At 34.5% G+C, this 21,215-nt stretch overlaps 1 protein-coding gene across 4 annotated transcripts in view; it reads left to right on the forward strand.

Moving 5' to 3' along the window:
- Positions 1-21,215, forward strand: part of TDRD7 (tudor domain containing 7) — a 120,388-nt gene that overhangs the window by 42,309 nt on the left and 56,864 nt on the right. For 3 of the 4 annotated variants that reach the window (XM_074203432.1, XM_074203431.1, XM_074203433.1), the window contains exons 5-6: positions 7,413-7,486; positions 9,582-9,799. In XM_074203432.1, coding sequence (XP_074059533.1) covers positions 7,413-7,486; positions 9,582-9,799 — 292 coding nt within the window. Of the gene's footprint in view, positions 1-1,944; positions 2,564-7,412; positions 7,487-9,581; positions 9,800-21,215 lie in introns of those variants that run through there. The other variant, XM_074203434.1, reaches the window with a different exon arrangement.

Raw genomic sequence — 21,215 nt, forward strand, 5'->3', positions numbered from 1 at the left:
TGTGTGTGTGTGTGTGTGTGTGTGTGTGTGTGTGTACAGTCATATTTAACACTTCCCAGAATCAGGACTGAATCTCTTTTGGATATAGGAGTCTTTGTATATATCAGGGAGATTACAGGGCATAGTATCCCTAGCTGGCCTTGGGTTTGAGTTCTGCCTCAGACCCTTGCTAACTGTGTGACTCTGAGCGAATAACTTACACTGTCTGAGTTTCAGTTCCTTCCTCTGCAAATTGGAGATGATGGGTTGTTTTGAGGATCAAGTTAGATTTACAGCTATTAAAATTTCAAACGGCATCATGACTCTTGGAATTCTCTGTATATGTAGAGTGTTTTAGAAACTCTAAAGTGATCATTTTATAATATAATTGCCCTTTCTACCTTCACAGCATCTTTCTCATTGGACTTTACCCTTTGATTTAGACCTTTCTTTTCTTTGTCTTTCATCATTTCCACAATCTTCTGATTGGTTTCCTTACCCAAAATCTCTCTCCATTTCACTCCTCCACATTTTTGACAAAATAATTTTCCTTAGGCATAGATATAATATATCACACACCTTTTCAGTCAATTCCAGTGGCCTCCTGTTGCCTCTAGGATACAATGGAAACTTCTGCTAGCTTTTAAAGCCCTAATTTAGCCCCAGCCTATCACTTCAGCTTCATTAAATATTATTCACCTTCTTGCATTCTTATGATCCCTCCAAACTGGCTACTTCTATGTTCCTAACCTTTAATGCTCCATCTGCCATCTCTACCCCTTTGTCTTTTCTTTTCTTTTCTTTTAGGTTTTTTTGCAAGGCAAATGGGGTTAAGTAGCTTGCCCAAGGCCACACAGCTAGGTAATTATTAAGTGTCTGAGACCGGATTTGAACCCAGGTACTCCTGACTCCAAAGCCGGTGCTTTATCCACTACGCCACCTAGCAGCCAGATCTCTACCCCTTTGCATTGTCTCCTTAACCTCTACAGCACCAATCCTGATCTCTTCCCCGAACTACTGTGTCTTCCTCACCAAACTGTCTTGTCTTTATTATATATGTAAGTAATATAATAATAATAATAAGTATATAATAATTAATAATAATAAATATATAATATATAAACAAATATATAATATATAATGCATTATATTATTTATATTTATAATTAAATTTATATTTTATATATTGATACATGCCCTTGTTTACCCCATTAGAGTTAGCTCCTTTTGAGTGAAATAGGGTTGTTTCATTCTTGTGTCCCCAATGCATGACCCAGGGTAAACACATGATAAATGTTTGATTGTAATTAACTATATCAACATATTCTTATTTGTCTCATCTAAAAATAGTAGAGTGTAAACTGCATAACTTCCTGGGGCCTAATAGTCATTACTCATATTTGTAGAGCCCTTTAAGGATTGCAAAGTACTCCCCATTCAAGCATACATATATACATACATACATACATAACCTCACCTGAGCCTCAGAACGACTTTGAGGTAAGTGGCTGCTAGTGTCACTTCTATTTTACTATCAGTTAAAAATGTTTACTACTATCTTATGCATACATATGTCTATATTTATTTTACTTATTATCAGATATGTTAGTGTAATTTTACTAATATGTATTTTATAAAATTTAGACATAAATAGAATTTTTGTAAGGATGAGAAATATGAATTCCTTTGAAAATATTTTACTAATGATATAAAACCTTTTTCTCAATATAAATGATACTTTAAGTGAAAATAATGTAATTACTTTTTTAAAAACTTTGGTTGTATCTCTATTTTACAGCAATTTGAAGATATGGTTCATCGTTCAGTTTATTTTGATATTAGGTTTTAATAGTTGTTGACAAAGATAAGCTCTTGAATTCATAGGTCCATTTAGAAGTATGGCATTAACAGTACTTATTAAGTTGTGATAATCATTTTTTCATTCCTTTAATGTACTTTGTTGACATTGGACCAGTAAAATTTATGTCTTTCCTCTTGTTAATTAGCTGCAAAATAATTCATTGTTGAATTTTTACATTTTTATTTTTTACTTTTTGCAAGGCTAATGGGATTAAGTGGCTTACCCAAGGCCACACAGCTAGGTGAATTTTTTGGTAAAGCAAAGGAGAGGGAAATGGCAATATTTATAGATAACAAAAGATGGAGAAATAGGGGTTCTCAGGGTCTTTTCAAGAGAGTAGACTAGTATGAGTGGAATGAAGCATTCATTTTAGGACAGCAGTGGTAGTTAAAGTTGAAAAGAGAAATTAAATCCAGATTGTAGTTGGCAATAAGGAGATAAACTAAAGGTTTTTGATCAAGAGATTAATCATATTTTAGGAAGATTTAGCTTGACAGTAATGATGTGAGGGAGAGACTGGAAGCAGAGACCAGTAAGGAAGCTTACTGCAATAATCCAATTCTGAGGTCATAAAAACCTAGACTAAGGCAGGGGCTGCAGGATAGAACTTGAGGTACATATGAAGGGTACCTTATGAAGGAAGAAGTGATTATAATTGGAAGTTGATTGGATATGAAGGTGAAAGAGAAGGGAAAAGTCAATTATTACAAAATTTCAAGTCTGGTGAGAGATTTTTTTCTTTTTTTGAAGTCAGAAACTAGTTTGTGGTGTGAAGGGTTGATTTATGTATGTTGAGTTTTAGTGAAAGTGGAACATTCAAGTAGAACTATTCATTAGAAGATACGCTTTTAAAAAAGGACAGAATTAAAGAATCATCTACATAGAGAAAACAGGTCATTGAAAATGGCGATACCAGACCCCCCCAGACCTGTGATTTCCAGTCTAATATTCCTAGATCCTGAAGAGGTAGAGATGGCAAGATTTAGGGGACATACTCAAGTCATTACTATCAATTAGAAAGCTTCATAGAATTTTAGTGTAAGTGGTTAAACTTGGAATTAAGACATTATAGACTCTTTTTTCTTTAAAGTGAGCTCTTAGTTTTTCACATTATGAGGGACTTCTTCAGACTCTCACATTTCCTGAAGTATTCCTGCTGGTGTGGATCTCCATAACTTCCTAGTTTGTTTATCTTTGGTTTCGACAATGGGTAACTGTAGTCTTACCCCCTTACACCCACCCTGAAAGAAATCTCAGTCTGATAAGTTATACCTGGATCAAAAGGGTCCAGGGATAAGCCAGGGTTGCATGATCTCACTAACCTCTATTCTCAGGTGGCAGATTACCTGAATTTCAGGATGAAATTTTGAAGGATTAACTGAATCTATCAAAAGTAAAGTTATAAAGTAGTCTAAAATCTGTTTTCTTTTGGTGTTGACACAACACCAGTGTTTCTCTTTTGCTTTTTGCTACAAGAATTGGGGAGCTATGTGACAGAATAATAGCTTGTACAGAGTAGCAGGCTGGTATAAAACTGTACTGCTTTTTGGACACTGTCCTTCTTTAGGGATGTATAGACTATTGTAGATTGTTTCATTTTTTTCTACCTTTCTTTTCTACTTATGAGCTGTATTCTGTTCTCTGTCATGATCTACTTAAATTACTGTGTTCTGTCTCCCTTTTTCCTTTCTTATTCTCAGTGGTTATTTTTTTTGTTATTTCTATTTTTTCCTCTTCTCCAGAGAAGGGTTCTGTTTGACCCCAGAAAACAGAAAGGAACAATACATTACCTGTTGTTTCAAAAAAGAGAGATTTAGGCTTGATGTAAGGAAAAATATTTCAACAATGAGATCTGCACAAAGAGTGAGCTCCCTCACTAAAGACCTTCAAAGGAAGGCTCATTTTGGAATATTATAAGTCATATTCTTGGACAGGTACAGGTTCAATTAGATCATCCCAAAGCTTTTCCAAATCAGATGCTATGATTTGTTTCCTTGCCTTTCTGTTTTTCCTCCCCTCTATGTCTTTATTCCTCTAGGATTCAGGTTTTTTGACCTCCACTGGTTTATAAATGTTCTTTTTCTTTTTTTTCTTGGTTTTTAAAACAAAGCCAATCACTTTTTCTTAAATTAATGAACAAATGAACTGGTGAATGTATGCATGCATGCATGCATGAATGAATAAATGAAAAAAGCATTTATTAAGAGTCTACTTTGTACCAAATGCTGGTGATTCAAAAAATTAAAAAAGATAATCCCTGACCTTGAGAAGTTTCCCATTCTAATAGGAGAATGTGACCATGCATGTTAGTAGAGAGGTAACTAGGGGGAGGGGGTGATATAGGAGGGCAAACACACTGAAGGGGGTGTTATTCAGAAACAAAATACTGGGGAATATGGATAAGGGGGGGAGGGGAAAAATACAGAGAGGTAACTTGGAAAGGGAGTTCTCTTCTAGCAATGGGAATGAGCTTAACAGTGAAATGGCCATAACTAAATGAGTCAAGAAGTTATCTCTGATTCCCTCTGTATGGTTTCAACTTTATTTCCACACATCTTTGAATTTCTAGGGAAGCTTGACACTAGACTCTTGACAGTAACTGAAGAAGATTCTTTAATATTGTACTTAAAGTACTTTCAGAATTGCCAGATCTTAGTTTCAGTTTTCCAATTTTATCAGCCCAAATAATTGAGTAACTGTCCTCTGAGCCTCTTTTTTGATGTTAGCCTCTTTGAGTTAACCATTGAAAATTTAATTAGTGCATACTATATATAAAACATTGTTCTGAAGCATTATTAATGTTATAGAATTTTATAAATTATTATATTAAGACCATTAAGAACTCTATGGGAAATTTAGTAGAAAAATCATTTTGACAAGGGGAAGAAAAAAAGAGTTGAGCATTGATATGCATGAGTTTGATATGCATAAGGAAAAAGCAGGAAAGAGAGTTGAAAAGATATTGGGGGAGAGAGATACTCAAAAAATGGATAAAAGACTTTCAGGGGAGATGAGAAACAAAATGGGGAAGATGATGATCTTTACTATCAACTTCCCCTTAACAGGGGAAGTATTACCGTGACCACTGCACGTATGTATATATTATGTCCTTCACCTCTTGTCCAATGGCTGCCTGGTATTGACCCCTTCACTCAACATCAGAAGCTCTGAACCCCTTAGCTACCAGAAAATATCTCCTTGTTTGACCATGTTTTCAGTCTTTGTTCCATTCTCCTAACTAGACAGAACTTCTCACATTCGCCTTTTTTCCAAGCATGTGGCACACTGAGCATACCTCCCCAACTCCAAGTAGTTTAAGTCTATTGCTTTTATTGTCAGTTCATCTTCTACCTCCTCTATTCCTTGTTTCAACATGGCTTCATGGAACTAAAGCTGGAAAAAACTTTAGAAGCTGTCTAGTCCAACCCTCATTTTTGCAGACAAGAAAACAGATTTTAAAGGGTAAAGCCAAGGTCATACAGGTAATGAGTAATGGAGGTGGAATTTAAACTCAGGTCTTCTGATACTACAACCAATTCTCTTTCCATTATAATATGCTTCCCCATCAAAGTAATTTGTCAAAAATTTACTGGTAAATAGATGCCTTAACATCTCAGTCTTAATAAATCACAAGTTAAAATGCTAAGTTGAGAATGTTCCAGCATCCACAATGAAGAACATCTTACCTCGAAAGTGTTCTCTCAGCTGTACAGATACTTGGTTTTAATTGATATTAATATATAAATAATATGACTTGTGAGCAAGTAGTAGATACTTCATTTTAAAAAATATGTTTAATGATAAATAATAAAATAGGATTCAATTTATGGCTCATATTTCCTCACCCTGATCTGAAACTTTCTTGTGCCTAATTTTAAGGTAACATTTTTCTCTAAGTTTTTAAAATTTTAACTAACAATGATTATAGAACCATCAAAACAGTCAAAGTGGCTTTGCTTTGTGAGGCTTTCACAACTATAGGGCAAAAGAATAATAAAATATTTTGTAATAGGATAGATTCATGATTTAATGAGAAATACTTTGGCTGGCTATTCATACAACTTATTTTTTCCATCAAAACTAATTTTATGACTATGAAAGATAAAGTGAGAATATCAGCAATTAGACTTTCTTAAATACTAAACAATAATCTCCAAAATTTTTAACATTTTTTTTAGATTTTTAGTTCCAAATTCTGACCCATTTATCCCCTTCTCTCCTCTTTCCTTGAGATAGTAGGCAGGTCCATTATAGGTTATACATGTGTAATCATGTAAGACCTATTTCATATTAATCATTTTAAGGAAGAAAACTTGAAAACTCCTCCACCCCTAAAAAAAGAATGATAGCGAAAAATAGTATACTTTGGTCTGTATCAGTTCTTTCTCTGGAAGTGGGTATTTTTCCAAGGGTATTTTTTAAACAGCATTGGTGAGCAAGATACCATCCTTGATCTGCTCAAGGCAGAGTGGTTTGACCTTCACCCACTTAATGGTCAAAATCTTGGTTGTTTAGATTTAGTTTATCATTATATATCTTACAGTTTTAGAACTTGATCATTATAATTTAGTTATGTCTGAGTCTTCATGACCCCATTAGGTTTTTCTTGGAAAAGATCCTGGAACAGTTTCCTTCTCCAGCTTACTTTACCATGGAGGAATCTGAGGCAAACAGGGTTAAATGACTTGTCTACAGTCACAGAACTAGTAACTGTCTGAGGTAGAGCTGAATCCCAGAGAAATCTGACTCCATGCTTGGGATTCTAGTCACTTGGCCACATAGTAGCCCATTTTAGAACTACAGGGGACTTCTTGGCCAATTTGATAACTAAAATCCTTTTTAGTTCTGCAGTTATGATTTTGAAAGTGAGTCTTCAGAGTTTCTGACTTGTTTATAAGTAGCAAAATCAGACCAGGATCTAGGCCTTTTGATTCCCAGTCTAGTGTTCTTTCTCTACCCATGCTGCCTTTCTTAACTACTCCAATACTTAAGCCCTAAATTTATATATGTGGGGAGTGAAATCCCAATTCTCATTTATGAATGCTTTTTCATCATTAACATTCTTTTTTTTTTTATTTTGTATGTGTGGGGCATTTTTTGTTTGTTTATTTTGTGTGTGTTGGACATTAAGTGACTTGCCCAAGGTCACACAGCCGGTGTATATAAGTGTGAGATTAGATTTGAACTCAGGTCCTTCTGATCCCAGGACCATTTGTACCATTTAACTACCCCTCTCGTATGCTTGAGGACCTCTCTACAAATCGTCCATTCATCTTCAAGTTTTTTTCTTTCTTATTGTTTTCCAAGTCCCTTAAGAATGATGGGGAATTCTCAGATTTCAAAGATCAAGAAAAGCTATTTAATATATCATATAGAAGTTGATTTTTCTAAATTGGCAGATTTGATGAATTGATAGTCAGATACTTCTGAGTTTTTTTTTGGTATCCTTGCTTTGTTTGGAAGTATTTTAATGAATAATGAAACTTAGACTTTAAATGAAAAATACAGTTTTGAAGCTCTAATTTGCATATGACCTTAATTTTAACTGTAAAATTTCTTTTGCTTTTTTTAGGTCTAACCCAAAAGCAGCCCTTCCACCAGTATTTCAGGTGCATCTGTCAAGAAGTTCTCCTAAAGATATAAATGGTATGTATAAATGATATGCTTTATGATATATAATTTCTTGATACCCCTTAACATGTTCTACCAACTAAGCTAAAGCTAACTAGCCCTGCCTCTGAAATGGAGCATTTTCTCCTTTTAACCTTATTTGGACACCCTTCCTTCTCTGAAATGACAGAGTATCCATGTAGCTGTTTAGGTATAGCAAATGATTAAGAAGGAATAGAGAAGAAATCAGAATATGACAACCATGAGGGTGATAATAGTGAGTAGTGTTTTAACTTTGACTACATTGATGGCATACAAATTTATTTTTTGTTTTTTCCCTTCTACTTTAAGATTTTTTAAAAAATTGTTGCTTTAGATATGACATATACTAAACAGAGGTGTAATATTTTATATTATATTAAACTTTTTATGAGAGCACATATCTAGTTTTTTCAGTTAGCCCATCAAAAATATGATTTGGGGGGCAGCTAGGTGGTGCAGTAGATAGAGCACCAGCCCTGAAGTCAGGAGTACCTTAGTTTAAATCCGGTCTCAGACGCTTAATAATTACCTAGCTGTGTGGACTTGGGCAAGCCACTTAACCCCATTGCCTTGCAAAAAACTAAAAAAAATATGATTTGGGGGGCAGCTAGGTGGCAAAGTGGATAGAGCACCAGCCCTGGAAGACCTGAGTTAAAATGTGGACTCAGACACTTAATTGCCTAGCTGTGTGACCTTGGGCAAGTCATTTAACCCCATTGCCTTAAATAAATGAAAATTTAAAACTATGATTTGATTTGCATGTGTTTTACATTATAATATTCCATAAATACTTTTTATCAATGTTCTTATTAGACTATTGTAGTAATCCAATAGTTTTAAAACTGTTTTGTTAATTGAAGCCCTCTAGGGTTTTGTATAGAAAAAAAATGATAGTGGAAAATTTTACTTTTATAAGCTATTCAATTTTAGACAGGGATGGGAAGCTATTTTCTAAAGAAATTCTGTTCTGGCATAGAAACCTTGAATTGTGAGCCTTAAGCTGTTGGACCTTCTTTGATATTACCCAACCTAGTCTTGGATCCTTTAGAATAATCCCATACCTGAACTACCATCTAGAGTATTGAAGAAAGAGAACAAGGGGTGTTTTTGGTGTAGTAGATACTGGGTTTAGAATCAAAAGCCTTGAGATCCACTGACTTAATTGCCTGGTCTTGGACTATGACTTAAGGACTCAATTTCCTTACCTATAAGGTGAACATCATACTTTGCAACTTTGCTAGCTACCTCTTACAAAATTGTTGTGGGGATCATGTACGGTGTAATGTATATGAAACTATACTCACAAATTACTATATAAATGTCACTTTTGTTATTTTTTTATTATAGACTGGTCACTTCTTTGGACTTGTTTTCAAAAAAACGATTTACTTAAAATGTATAGATTGGACAAGTAATTTTTATAAACTAAGTACTTAAAAGTTTTAACATCCATAAAATTTGTGAGTCAGAACATGTGTCATTGCCTCTCTGACAATATTGTGTAAAACACACTTTGGATTGGAGATAGAAAGCTTGTTTTTGAAATGCATATTTTAATCATTTTTCTATAACAATTCTATCAGTTTGATGTTTCTGAATTACCTCTAAAGCAAGCTTACAGAATGTTAGCTATTATTTCCCTAATATTTCTTTGTGTGGCTACTACATCCCCTCCAATCTTTTTCGCTGAAATGGAGGTGAAATGAGCTTGCTCTTCTCCTTTGCCCCTTAGCCTTTCTGCCTCCCATATTCAGCCTTCTCAGACCTAGAATCCCCTGTTGTGTTTGCAGAAATAGTAAACTAATGAGCAGAAAAGCTATAGACAGATGTAGATAGTGTAGAAAGATTAGGTTTAGCATCAGAAGAGCTTGGTTCAGATCCTGGGTCTGCAAACACTGCCTATATAAGTTTAGGCAAGCCATTGAACCTTTCTAGGCCTCAATTTCTTCATTTATATAATGAAGATGGCCTTCCAGCTCTAAATGTATGTGGTTCTAGGTAAGGCTTTGTGTAATGAAGTGGTTTTTCCTTCATCTTTATACAAAATATTGAGTGTTTTGGTTAATTCTTTCAATCTTTTGCTTTGAAGATAATTTAAATGAAACTATTCAAAAAACAACCATCATGCCTCCTGTGTCTAACACTTATAAAATGGATGAGGTTCAGATGCGAATTAAGGAGATATTAAACAAGCATAACAATGGCATTTGGGTATCAAAGCTTCCACAGTTTTACAAAGACCTGTATAAAGAAGAACTTAACCAAGGAGTTTTTCAACAGTTTGAACACTGGCCTCATATTTGCACGGTAGGTTTTCTCCTTTTTTATCCCATCTTCCCAAATAAAATATTATAGTATCATCAACCATATTAGCTTTTATCCAAGGAGTACAAAGCATTTGTAGACATTGTCTCAATTTTGGCATATCTGAAGTTGATAAATAGCAAATGTTATCACAGTGTGATGGATAGAGGAACACAAACATACAAAAATCTGTCAACTTTTTAAAAAATTAAATTGCATTTTTTTAATCAATAAAATTCTCCATTCCTTTCTATCACTCCTTACCCACCCAATTGAGAAAGAAAGAAAAGCAAAATCCTTATTATAAGCATGTATAAGACAAGCAAAACATATTTCTATATTGGTAATATCCACCTCAAAAAAATATTTCTCAAACCTCTCGGGAGGATGCATGTTTTATTGTATTTTCTGGAGTCATTGTGCTGACCAGAGTTCCTAAGCCATAATTATTTGTCTTTATAATTTTGTGTTCATTGTATAAATACTTCTGGTTCTGTTCACCCCATTCTGCATTAGTTCATGTGAATATTTCCAGCTTTCTCTTATTTGTCTTCGGCACATCATTTGTCATTGAAGTGAATAATTTTTACAATTTTACAAATTTTACAATTTACAATACCTTTTGTCTATCTGGATGCAAGAAACCTGTTTCCATATTAGTTCTTTAGAAACCTGGCTAGTGGTTACACCAATGAGAAAGCCTAATTTCTTTCAGAGTTTTTCTTTACCATATTGTTATCACAGTATAAATTGTCATTCTCGATTCACCTCACTCAGTTCATTTAAGTCTTTCCAGGTTTTTCTGAACTATCCCCTTCATCATTTTCTTACAGCATAATAGTATTCATCTCATTTATATACCATTAAACCATTTCCCAATTGATATTTTCTGTTTCTAATTTTTTGCCAATATAAGAACAACTGTAAAAAGATTTTTTTTTGTATATATCCTTGGTTGGAGTTTGTTTTGTTTAAAACTAATCCCTCAATCTATGCCCTTTCTATTATCCCTCTTCCAAGTATCAGCCTCCCCACCCACACCTTCCTTCTTTTTTGTATAGACTTCTACTCCTGTACCTATTGTGAGATGATTATTTCTAACCTTTCTCTCCCTTTTCTAGTTTCTTCTTTTTTTTCTCCTTTCCTTTTTTCTTATAAGATCATAAAAACATAACAAAGCCACTTCCAGATCCTTTGTTTGAATAGACTCCCTATATGATTTCTGTGGATGAGAAAACAACATCACCTTGTTTAGTTCTATATGATTATTTCACTCATTCACTTAAAAAAAATTCCTATGTTTGTATTTCACAACTCTGATATTTTCAACAAGAATACTTAATAGTCCTCTCTTTCAGCAAAGATCTGGTTTTTCCCCCATTATTCTTAACAATAAGCCTATGTCCTTTCCTTCTAGAATATTATATTACAGGATCTTTGTTCCTTTATGATGATGACTACTAAAGTGAGTGTGATTCTGACTATATCTCACCAGTACTTCTTTCTTTCTGGCTGCTTGCAGTATTGTTTTTCCTTACCTGGAGATTGTAGATTTTAACTACACTGTTCCTGGCAGTTTTCATTTGGGTATTTGTTTCAAGAGGTAACTTGTAGGATTTTTTCTATTTTTTATTTACCCTCATGTTTTAAAAGATCTGCACTGGGTCTTTTTGATGATTTTTTTTTTTACATATGATGGCTAGGTCCTTTTTTTGGTCATGTGTCTCAACCAGTCCAGTTATTCTTAAATTACCTCTCAACCTCTTTTCCAAGGTCAGGATTTTTACTTTGTGACAATACATTTTCTAATATTTTTCAGCCTTTTGACTTTTTTGAACTTTTTTGTTGTTGCATGCTAATGGAATCATTAGTTTCCATTTGATCATTCTAATTTTCAGAGTGTGTGTTACTTGACCAGGGTTTTATCTCTTTTGTGCTGAATTAATTTAACTTTCTTTTGCTCTTAGATCAGAAATAAAAGAATGATGAGAAAGATGTAAATCATTCATTAGTCCACTTTAAATATTCCAAATGAATCAAATTGAGTTGGTTGAGGATTTTTATTTCTCACTCTTACTTAGATATGAATTGATTTGAGTTATGAGTTTATTTAAATTTTTGTAGATAATCTATATGGTTCTAAATTCTAACTTTCATGGGAAGTATCCAAAAGAAAGTATTTGTACACAGATATACATAATCTCTACAGGTTCTGTTTCCTCAGTTTTATCATAAATAATGGTGTTATCTTCACATATGTTGTGATTTTTTTCTCCAAAAATATTAGTTTAATTTGAAAATCTGAAAACAGAAAATTTTCCACAAAAGAAAAAATTGAAACTTTTTTGTCCAGAAATTCTTTGGGGACAAAAATGCCTCTAAATATTTCTGTGGTAGCAATGTAAGAACCCTCTGGTGAAAGTCCTCCCTTCCTCTGTCTCCCTGCCTTCAGTAAGGAAAGTGAGGTAGGTAACTGATGAGACTCCTTTTTCATTTGGTTCTTAGTCCCAAGGATTCTAAACAACTGTGACTAGGATGGGTGTGTTGATGCTAACCTATTAAAGCCATAAGTGGGAATTTTTGTTGTTGTTGTTGTTTTATTTTTGGTTTTAATTTCATATTCATTTCCATATCTATTCTTTTCCCCTCCCTTACTATGCTAGCCTTTCCTTGTAACAAAGGTTTAAAAAAAAGAAAAAAACAGTTGAAGGAAACCTACTGACACATCACCCATATCTGACAGCAAACATAATTTTTACACCTATAGTTGCTCACTTCTCTGATGAATACCAATTTTTTCAGTTCTTTAGGTAGGTAGATAGTGCAGTGGATAGAACTGCAAATCTGGTCTCAGGCACTTACTACCTGTATGAACTGGGCAAGTCACTTGTGTTTACTTCAGCTTTTTCATATATAAAAAAGTGGGATTGCAGCACCTACTTCCCAGAACTATTGTGAGGATAAAGTGAGGTAATATTTGTAAAGAGCTTATAAGACACAGTGCCTAGCAATATAGTAGGTACTTAATAAAAAGCTTGTTTCTTTCCCTTCCCCTTTTCCTTTCCTTTCCTTTTCTTTTCTCTTCTTCCCCTTCCCCTTACTTTCTTTTTTCCCTTTCCTGTTCTTTTTAACTTAGTCATTAAAATTATACAGCATTCAATTTCATTTGTTTACATATGTGTGATTAATTTGTTTACACTTCTATATCTTAGTTCTTTTTACTTCACACTTTTACTCATTTCATACAAATTTTGCCATGCTTTTCTGAATTTTTCTTATTTGTTTACAGTGCAATAATATTCTATTGTATTCATGTACCAGCTTAGCCACTTTACATTTGATGGGACACCTTATGTTATTTCTGGTTCATTGACATCATATGAAGTGTTGCAAAAAATATTTGGGTACACATGTTCCCTTTTTCAGTGTTTAACCACCTTGGAGTATATTCCTAGCTGTGTGATCTCAGGATCAAATAGTACAGATATTTTAGGTCCTTTCATATTTAAAAAATAATTCTAAATTGCTTTCTAGGATCAGGTCAATTTATAGTTCCACCAGTAATGTATTAGTATCTCTTTCTTCCCATAGCCCCCTCTACATTTGATTATTTCCAAATTTGTCATTTTTGTCAATTTATTTCAATTTGCATTTCTCTTAGGGACTAGAGAAGTCTTTCATATGATTATTAATAGTTTATAACTTGTCTTTTGGAACTGTTTGTTCATTTCTTTGACCGCTTATCTACTGAAATTTATGATATGAAATATTCCATAATACTAATAAACCTCAATAGATAAGCATTATGGCATTTCATATATATATGGTATCATATATTTGTTCCATGGGGGCATCCAGGTGTTGTAGGGAATAGAACACTGGGCTAGAGTCAGGAAGACTCATCTCTCTGAGTTCAAATCTGGCCTCAGAAACTTTACTAGCTACATGACCCTAAGCAAGTCATTGAACTTAAGCTATAAAATGATCTGGAGAAGGCAATTGCAAACCACTCCAGTGTCTCAGCCAAGAAAACTCAAAATGGGGTCACAAAGAGTCAGACAAGATTGAAAATCAACTGAGCAATTTCTCTCTTTCTCTCTCTCTCACACACACATACACATTCAGACCTATATCTGAGACATTTGATGAAATTTTCTCCATAGAAATGTTTTTCTGTCTTATTTAAGTAGGTGCATTTTTTTAAACTTGTTTTTTGCAAGGCAAATGGGGTTAAGTGGCTTGCCCAAGGCCACACAGCTAGGTAATTATTTTTAAATTTTTAAAAAAAATTTCATGTAACTGAAGTTTTATATTTTATGCATTGTGTTTTCCTTTAGTGCCCCTTCATTCCCTGTGGGAATTCTAGACCTCAAAAGGTATAGATGATTTTTAAAATGAATATTTCCTAATCTTTTGACCTCTGAGAACTGAATTATGTTTTATGAACTGATGAGAGCACAGAGACTTATGAGTGAAGCCTTGCCTGCTCATTCCTTTATGGGTGTTACTCTCTATACTCTTGTTCATTCCTTCTATTGGGAGATATTTGTAGATAATATAGATCATCCTGAGAATATTATAGCTGAAACTAGAGAGAGAACAACCGATAGTTTGAAATGGAGTGGATCTGCAGATGTTGATGAATAACTATTTTCATAAGAAATAATAATGGAACAACCACTTGTAATCACTAACTCGGTACAGGGTCATATATAAAGAAAAAGAATGGGACCTAATTGAAGTCAAGAAGAGAACATTTCCTTGATTCCTTGGCTCTTAACATTTTTATGTTTTATTCCAATATAAATTTGGTAGGAATCATTTATGTATCAAATGAGAGTTTTCAGAAAGATAGTGATAGGCCATAAAAATGGATCAGGTCTAGTAAGAAGAAATTTCATAGGAATAATGTAAAGTACTTAACTGTAAATTCCAAAAATTCAGGATTTGTGTGTCATGTTTAGACAGCAGTGCTAGTGGAAAAGAGCAGAGTATCTTGGTGAATAGTGACTTAATATGAATCAAGAGGATTTATAAGGCAGTCACAAAATCTAAATATTTTGGATTGTATGCACAAGAACACAGGTTTTTTTTCTCAACCTGAGTTCAAGTCTAGCCTTTTTGTCTTTGTATCTAATGAATTGCATCTGTTGAAGTGCCTGAAACCTTTGTAGGTGATTGCTGATTGATCAATACAAGATGATAATTTTATTTCAGTATGTTCTGAATAGCAATAACTGGCACAGCATAAAATGTTGAGAGGCACATGCTCACTGTATAAAATCAGTGTCTTGAAAAATGTCTTCTATCAAGTGCAAGTAGAAGTAGGGTTGGATATAGATAGTAAGATTCTCCAGCTGCTACTGTTTTATAGATAACATTGTACTGGTTACATTAGATACTAGTATACTCCAAGGTCCATATTTGTATGATTTGGCCTGGGCATTCATACTAGAAAACCAAAGTAAATGAAGAATACATACATATCACAATTATAGCCTGCACTGGGATCACTGTATTAACCCATTATTATTTATCTTTGACATGTTTTGCAAATAGAAAATGAACTTGGCCAGATTTACTGATTGGACTGGATCATATTTGAAAAATTTTTTGCAGTGCTTTGCTCTTCCTGTAGATCAGGGTGGGGAACATTTTTTCTGCCAAGGACCATTTAGATATTTATAACACCATTCACCTTCTTTATTTGATCAAACATTTAACTAATTCACCCCTCATAAACTCTTAGACTTACTGAATTTTGAGTCCCACCTGTGGTTGCCATGGAAGCACAAGACCAAATGATTTCACAGACCTTACATGATCCTGGGGGCTGGAAGTTCTCCACCCCTGCTTAGATCATGATATAGCAGTCTTGGAAAAAATAGAAATTGCCAGTGTGTCCCAAGACAGCAAAGGTATCAGTGGCTATAAGTAGGGTACAGTAATTGCTTTGTATATGGATTAGCCTAAAAGATAGTATCAAATGATATTATGCCTCGTTAAGGCAGGAAGGAATGATAGCTGCATAACCTGTTAAATTAAAAGAGCTAAAGAAAGTCCCTCCATTACATTATGTAGATCTTATGAAAAGACTTGAATTATGCAGGATGAAAAAAACAATTTTGTTTTTGCAAACTGCATCAGAAAATGTTGTTTCCACTTTGATAATATCATGGATCCATTGACATATATACTTGGTTTGGTCAGAGTATGAGGCAGGAAAGTTAACTCCAGGTTCTCTCATGTTGGCATACATAAAAGATTAAAAGTCTAATGTGCACCTGAAAAGGAACACTATAAACATATTGATACATTGGAACATCAAATTTTATATAAGAGCCCTAAGAACAGAACCTCACTCCTTGGAGATGGCATCCTTAGTAATTGCTTGTTGCTTGAATTAAAAAGGATCAACAGAAGTTCAGATATTGACTTTCTTACATCGAGAGAGAGAGATGATGGTCACGTGAAGAAAATGAAGAATCAGTCATGTCAAATAGCTTATCAGTCCATTACTAGAATAATTGTATAGCTTAGCTGTGAGGTACTTTAGAGATCAGCTACTGACTAAATCATAGTCCATGCCACTTCATTTTCAAGATGAGACAAATAAGGCTCAGAAAAGTTATCCTTTTCCCAGGGTTCCACATGATTCTCTTGAATGTCCTTTCCACCACATCACACTAGATACTTAACTATGACTGGTTCTGAAAGTATCAAGGACCTACTGTGTATAAGCTTGTGTATAAGTAGATAATGAAGAGATTGCAAAGATGAGTAAGTCAAAGTTCATACAGTATAGTAAAGAAGTTAAAAGAGCATTTAAACATAATAGAGTGTGAGCTAAGCGATGTTAGAGGCAAAAATGCTGGGAGTTGAGGAGGAAGAAATAATATCATGCACCCTCCACCGTCTCCTCATATTTAACCCAAGTCCTAATGACACATACATAAAAAAACAGGAATCCAATAGTCCCAGCCTTATGTCCCATGATTCTATGTCTACAACTTCTACCATAATTACTTTCATCATAAAGTAATGATGAAAATAAGCATGTCAGGCTTATTTAAAATTTTATACCACTTGCTTGAATGATACCCTAGTGACATGGTAGAAAATATTATTCAAGAAACCATCAGTGTGTAATTCTGGAGGGCAGATGTGTTCTTGGAACACACATACACACACACACACATAAACACATGCAAGCCTGTGTACCTACTGGTATAGAAAAGAGCAGAGAAAACCATCAGCAGATTCTCCTGCTCTATTAGGTCCTTTGTAAAACACTATGTTGAATCAGCAAAAAAAACTAGATTACAATAGTCAGGATGTAGTTTAGAAAATTAGCTGATGGATGTGCTTTCCATGAAATGCATTCTGAAACTAGAGAGTAATGTACTTTTAGTCAAATTCCAAGTTCAGGTTCTGCCTGAGACACTTATATGACTGACTCTCTGCCTTAGTGTCCTCATCAGTAAAATGAGGATAAATAATTCTACCTACCTCACAGGGTTGTTGTGAGGTTCATGTGAGATAATACTTGTTACATTCTTTGCAAATTTTAAAGTGCTCTATAAATTATGCTATAAATACAATGAAGTACTCTTTAATGATTATTTTAAACAACCTAGACTGGGTTTTTTTAGGGTTTTTTTTTCAAGGCAGTGGGGTTAAGTGGCTTGCCCAAGGCCACATGTCTAGGTAATTACTAAGTATCTGAGGTCGGATTTGAACCCAGGTACTCCTGACTCCAAGGTTGTTGCTCTATTCATTGCACCACCTTAGCTGCCCCCAACCCTTGGATTGTTTTAACAAATGCTTAGAGGTTTTTCTGATTTGGTTTTTGAGTTGCAGCATGGGATATACATTATGTTTGCACTTTTTAAATTTTATAGTTGATCTAAAAAGGTGTCTGAATTGTAAAATATATTTGTTTTCCCTTCCTTATGAATTGAGGAAAAATATATCTAGAAGTACTCCATTTAGAAAGAAGAGAGAAGCTAGAGTATCCTCTTTCTCACAAAAGGTGAAGTCAACCCTAAAAATAAAAATGATTTAGTTGGGATAGACCCAAGAAGCTCCTTGTCCGAGGTGAAGTGATGTTAGATGATGATAAAAACAAATGTCACCATTGAATGCACCAAGGAAGATCACTGAGAAAGATCCAAAGAGGGACAGTAAGCTTAAGGAAGTCACAAATTTAACTCACAAAATGGTTGTTTTAATTTTAATCCATTTTTGTTGGAATATCAATTTTTTAAAATAAGTTTTTGTTGACATCTTCTGGATTTTTAAGTCTTAAAAGCATTTTTTAATTATATGTAAAGACAATTTTCAACATTCGCTTTTTTAAGATTTTTGAGTTCCAAATTTTTCTCCCCCTTCCTCCCCAAGACAGCAATCTGATATAAGCAACATACAATTAGAAAATCAAATTATTGTTAAGGGAGAGAGCACTCAGCACTGGCTAACCTGAATCTTCAGTCCCATTTTGACCCAGTGTTGCTTCTAAACTATTTCCCCACCACTGGTCGTCAGTGAATTTTCCTTTGTTGTGAGGTTCACATGCTTATACTGTCACTTTCTGTCTTTGTAATCATCTACCAATTGCCAGGCCATTCTTAACTTTCTCAGCTTCAGTGCCTGCCTCTCATTTTCTTCATCCTTATCACATTCTTCATTCTTAGATACTTCTGATATTTATGGCCCTCTAGGAATGTCATGATTCATCTGCCCCTTCAAGACCAATAATTTTTTCTACCTCACTTCAGTCATTTTACTTTACAAGTATCTACTGTGGAGGGCAAGCAAGGCCCTTGGAGGGAAAGAGATAGGTAGCATGGACAAAACTGGCTAAACTACCATCCTCTCAAACAGACATCTCCACTCAGACAACCAAAAGCCTCACCACCAAAGGCCTTGACATTGGTAAATGATTTGGAATCAGAAGTGAGTGGATATGGTTTTTCCCTTTGGAAAAGGCCTTATCATTTGCTGCTGTATCCTAAGACTCATGGGACTTTATGTTTGTTATCTCATTAGAACTGTGAACTCCTTGACAAGCATTGTCTTCTTTTTTTCCATTTGTATCTTCACAATTTGGGCTGGACCTGTAGCAGAGCATTCTGAGCTTGTATTGGTCTGATTAGCTGCAGTCTGACACAATGTAACTTGTCTCTTACAAAGTGATGTTGTCTTCAATAATAAAGTACAAAAAAACCAACCAATCCATCATCCAGCTTAGCAGCAGCATCATAATAGTGTCTTTTAACAGATTAAGCATTTAATAGATATGTTTTTAAATTTATTCATGTCATGAATTATAGCACCTCCAATATACAGCTTTAATATCCTACCTTCTAATCACACTCTTCCATCCATTGTCTTCCCATTCAAAGTAAATGAGTAATTGTTAATGCTGTCTCACTCTGAACTCCAGTCCTCTCTCTGGTCCAAGTCTAACTTCCTCTCCCTTATTCTCCTTTCACATTGATCATGCTTCACTTGGCTCTATCTATGCACCCAGCATTTACATTATAGTCTACCAATTTAATCCTTCTGTAAGTGGCACCTAAGATCTCTCACCCTCCTGCCATTGTTTCCCAAACTGAACTCCCCTTTGCCCATAAATAATTAACTTTTCTTACTTGGTTTCCTCATCTGTAAAACTGTAAAACGGAAGTAATAGCCTTGCCTTATAGGACTTTTGTCAGATCAAGAGAAATAATATTTGTGGAACACTTTACAAACCTTTAAATGTTATTTAAATGTCAACTATTTCTTCATCAATCCTTTTCTAGATCTCTTAAATATCAATGGAGAAAGTCCTACCAGGACCACTGGGAAAAGTATCAAAATTCAGGTTATTTTCACCTACTGCACATTCATGACACACCAAATAAGTTGTTCTCACACTTGCAGCAAATGACCTAGCTTCCCATATCTTTGATTAAAATGAAACTTATCTGATATAAATTTCCTCAGATGCATAATTATATAGTTTCAGCTTAATTATATATTTTCCTTTGCTTATGCCTTACACATGCTACATCCCATCTTCTAAGTCAAATGCTCGAACCCTATCCCCTGTTGGCTCTTCCAGAAGCATTTTCAGTCAGATTTCCTCATCTGCCTACAAAATAGTCTTAGTCTTTCCATTACTTGAAAAAACAATTCCTTCTTTGAATCTTCTATGCCAAATAACTGACTTCACTCTCTTTTCCTTAACTGATAAACTTCTTGGGGGGCGAAATTGTCTCTGCCCTCCTAGTGGATAGAGTGCTAGATTTGGAGTCAGAAGAGACCTAGTTTTGAATTCTGTATTTGATACCAAAAATGTGATTTTTGAAAGCCTCAGAGATCAAATATGATAATGTATATGAAATGCTTTGCTCTACTATATAAATTTGAACAACAGCCATTCAGTCCCTTGGAGTCTGGTTTCTGCTATTCTTCTGATGCTGTCTTTTCAAAGGTCAGCTCCTAATTCCTAAATGCAGTGATGTTTTTTGGTAATCATACTTGGTCTTCTTCTTTGTTTCATTTCATATATTTCCCATATTTTCTTGGTTTTCTTCCAATTTCTTTAACTATTGTTTTTTTCACTTACTCTTCATCCTCTTCCCAGCTTTTTAGTGTGAATGTACCCTAAAGGTCTTTCTATGGAGTAATGTTCAAACATATAGTGGACATTCGAGGTATTCTGCCATCTGCCATTACTATACCATTCTGACCTTATCTCATATTCTTTATTTATATTATGTCCTACTGACACTGGACTTTTGGCCCCCATCCCATGTTTTCTCCATTCCTTTGCTTATACTTTTCTTTGTCCTTTATTCTTGTACTCCTTTCTCTTTGGCTTTTGAATTCTTATACAGACTTTAAAGCCTACTTAAATACTATGTCTTTCTGAAAGCTAATTCCTCATTCCCTTCCCTATGACTTTTCCCCTTAGGCTCAATATAACACTTAGTGAATATTACAGCTACCTATGAGCATCTCACCTCCTTACTAACATGAAGACAGGGACTGTTTTTGCTAAACTTTCTATCTCACTTAGCACCTACCAGAATGTGTCATCATATCCTGAATTACTTCAATCACAGAAGCTTACTTTCTTGGTTCAACACATATATTCAACATATATGTGTCTACTCATAAGTTGTATGGTGCTACAAAAGATATTAAGATGACCAAGAGATGTCCTCAAAACCTATAGTGGGGGGGGGGGGGAGCTAGGTGGCGCAATGGATAAAGCACTGGCCCTGGAGTCAGGAGTACCTGGGTTTAAATCCGGTCTCAGACACTCAATTACCCAGCTGTGTGGCCTTGGGCAAGCCACTTAACCCCATTTGCCTTGCAAAAAAAAAAAAAAATCTAAATAAATAAATGAACAAATAAATAAATAAAT

This window comes from Macrotis lagotis, chromosome X (genome assembly GCF_037893015.1).
Source record: "Macrotis lagotis isolate mMagLag1 chromosome X, bilby.v1.9.chrom.fasta, whole genome shotgun sequence".
In the NCBI taxonomy this organism is placed as follows: domain Eukaryota; kingdom Metazoa; phylum Chordata; class Mammalia; order Peramelemorphia; family Peramelidae; genus Macrotis; species Macrotis lagotis.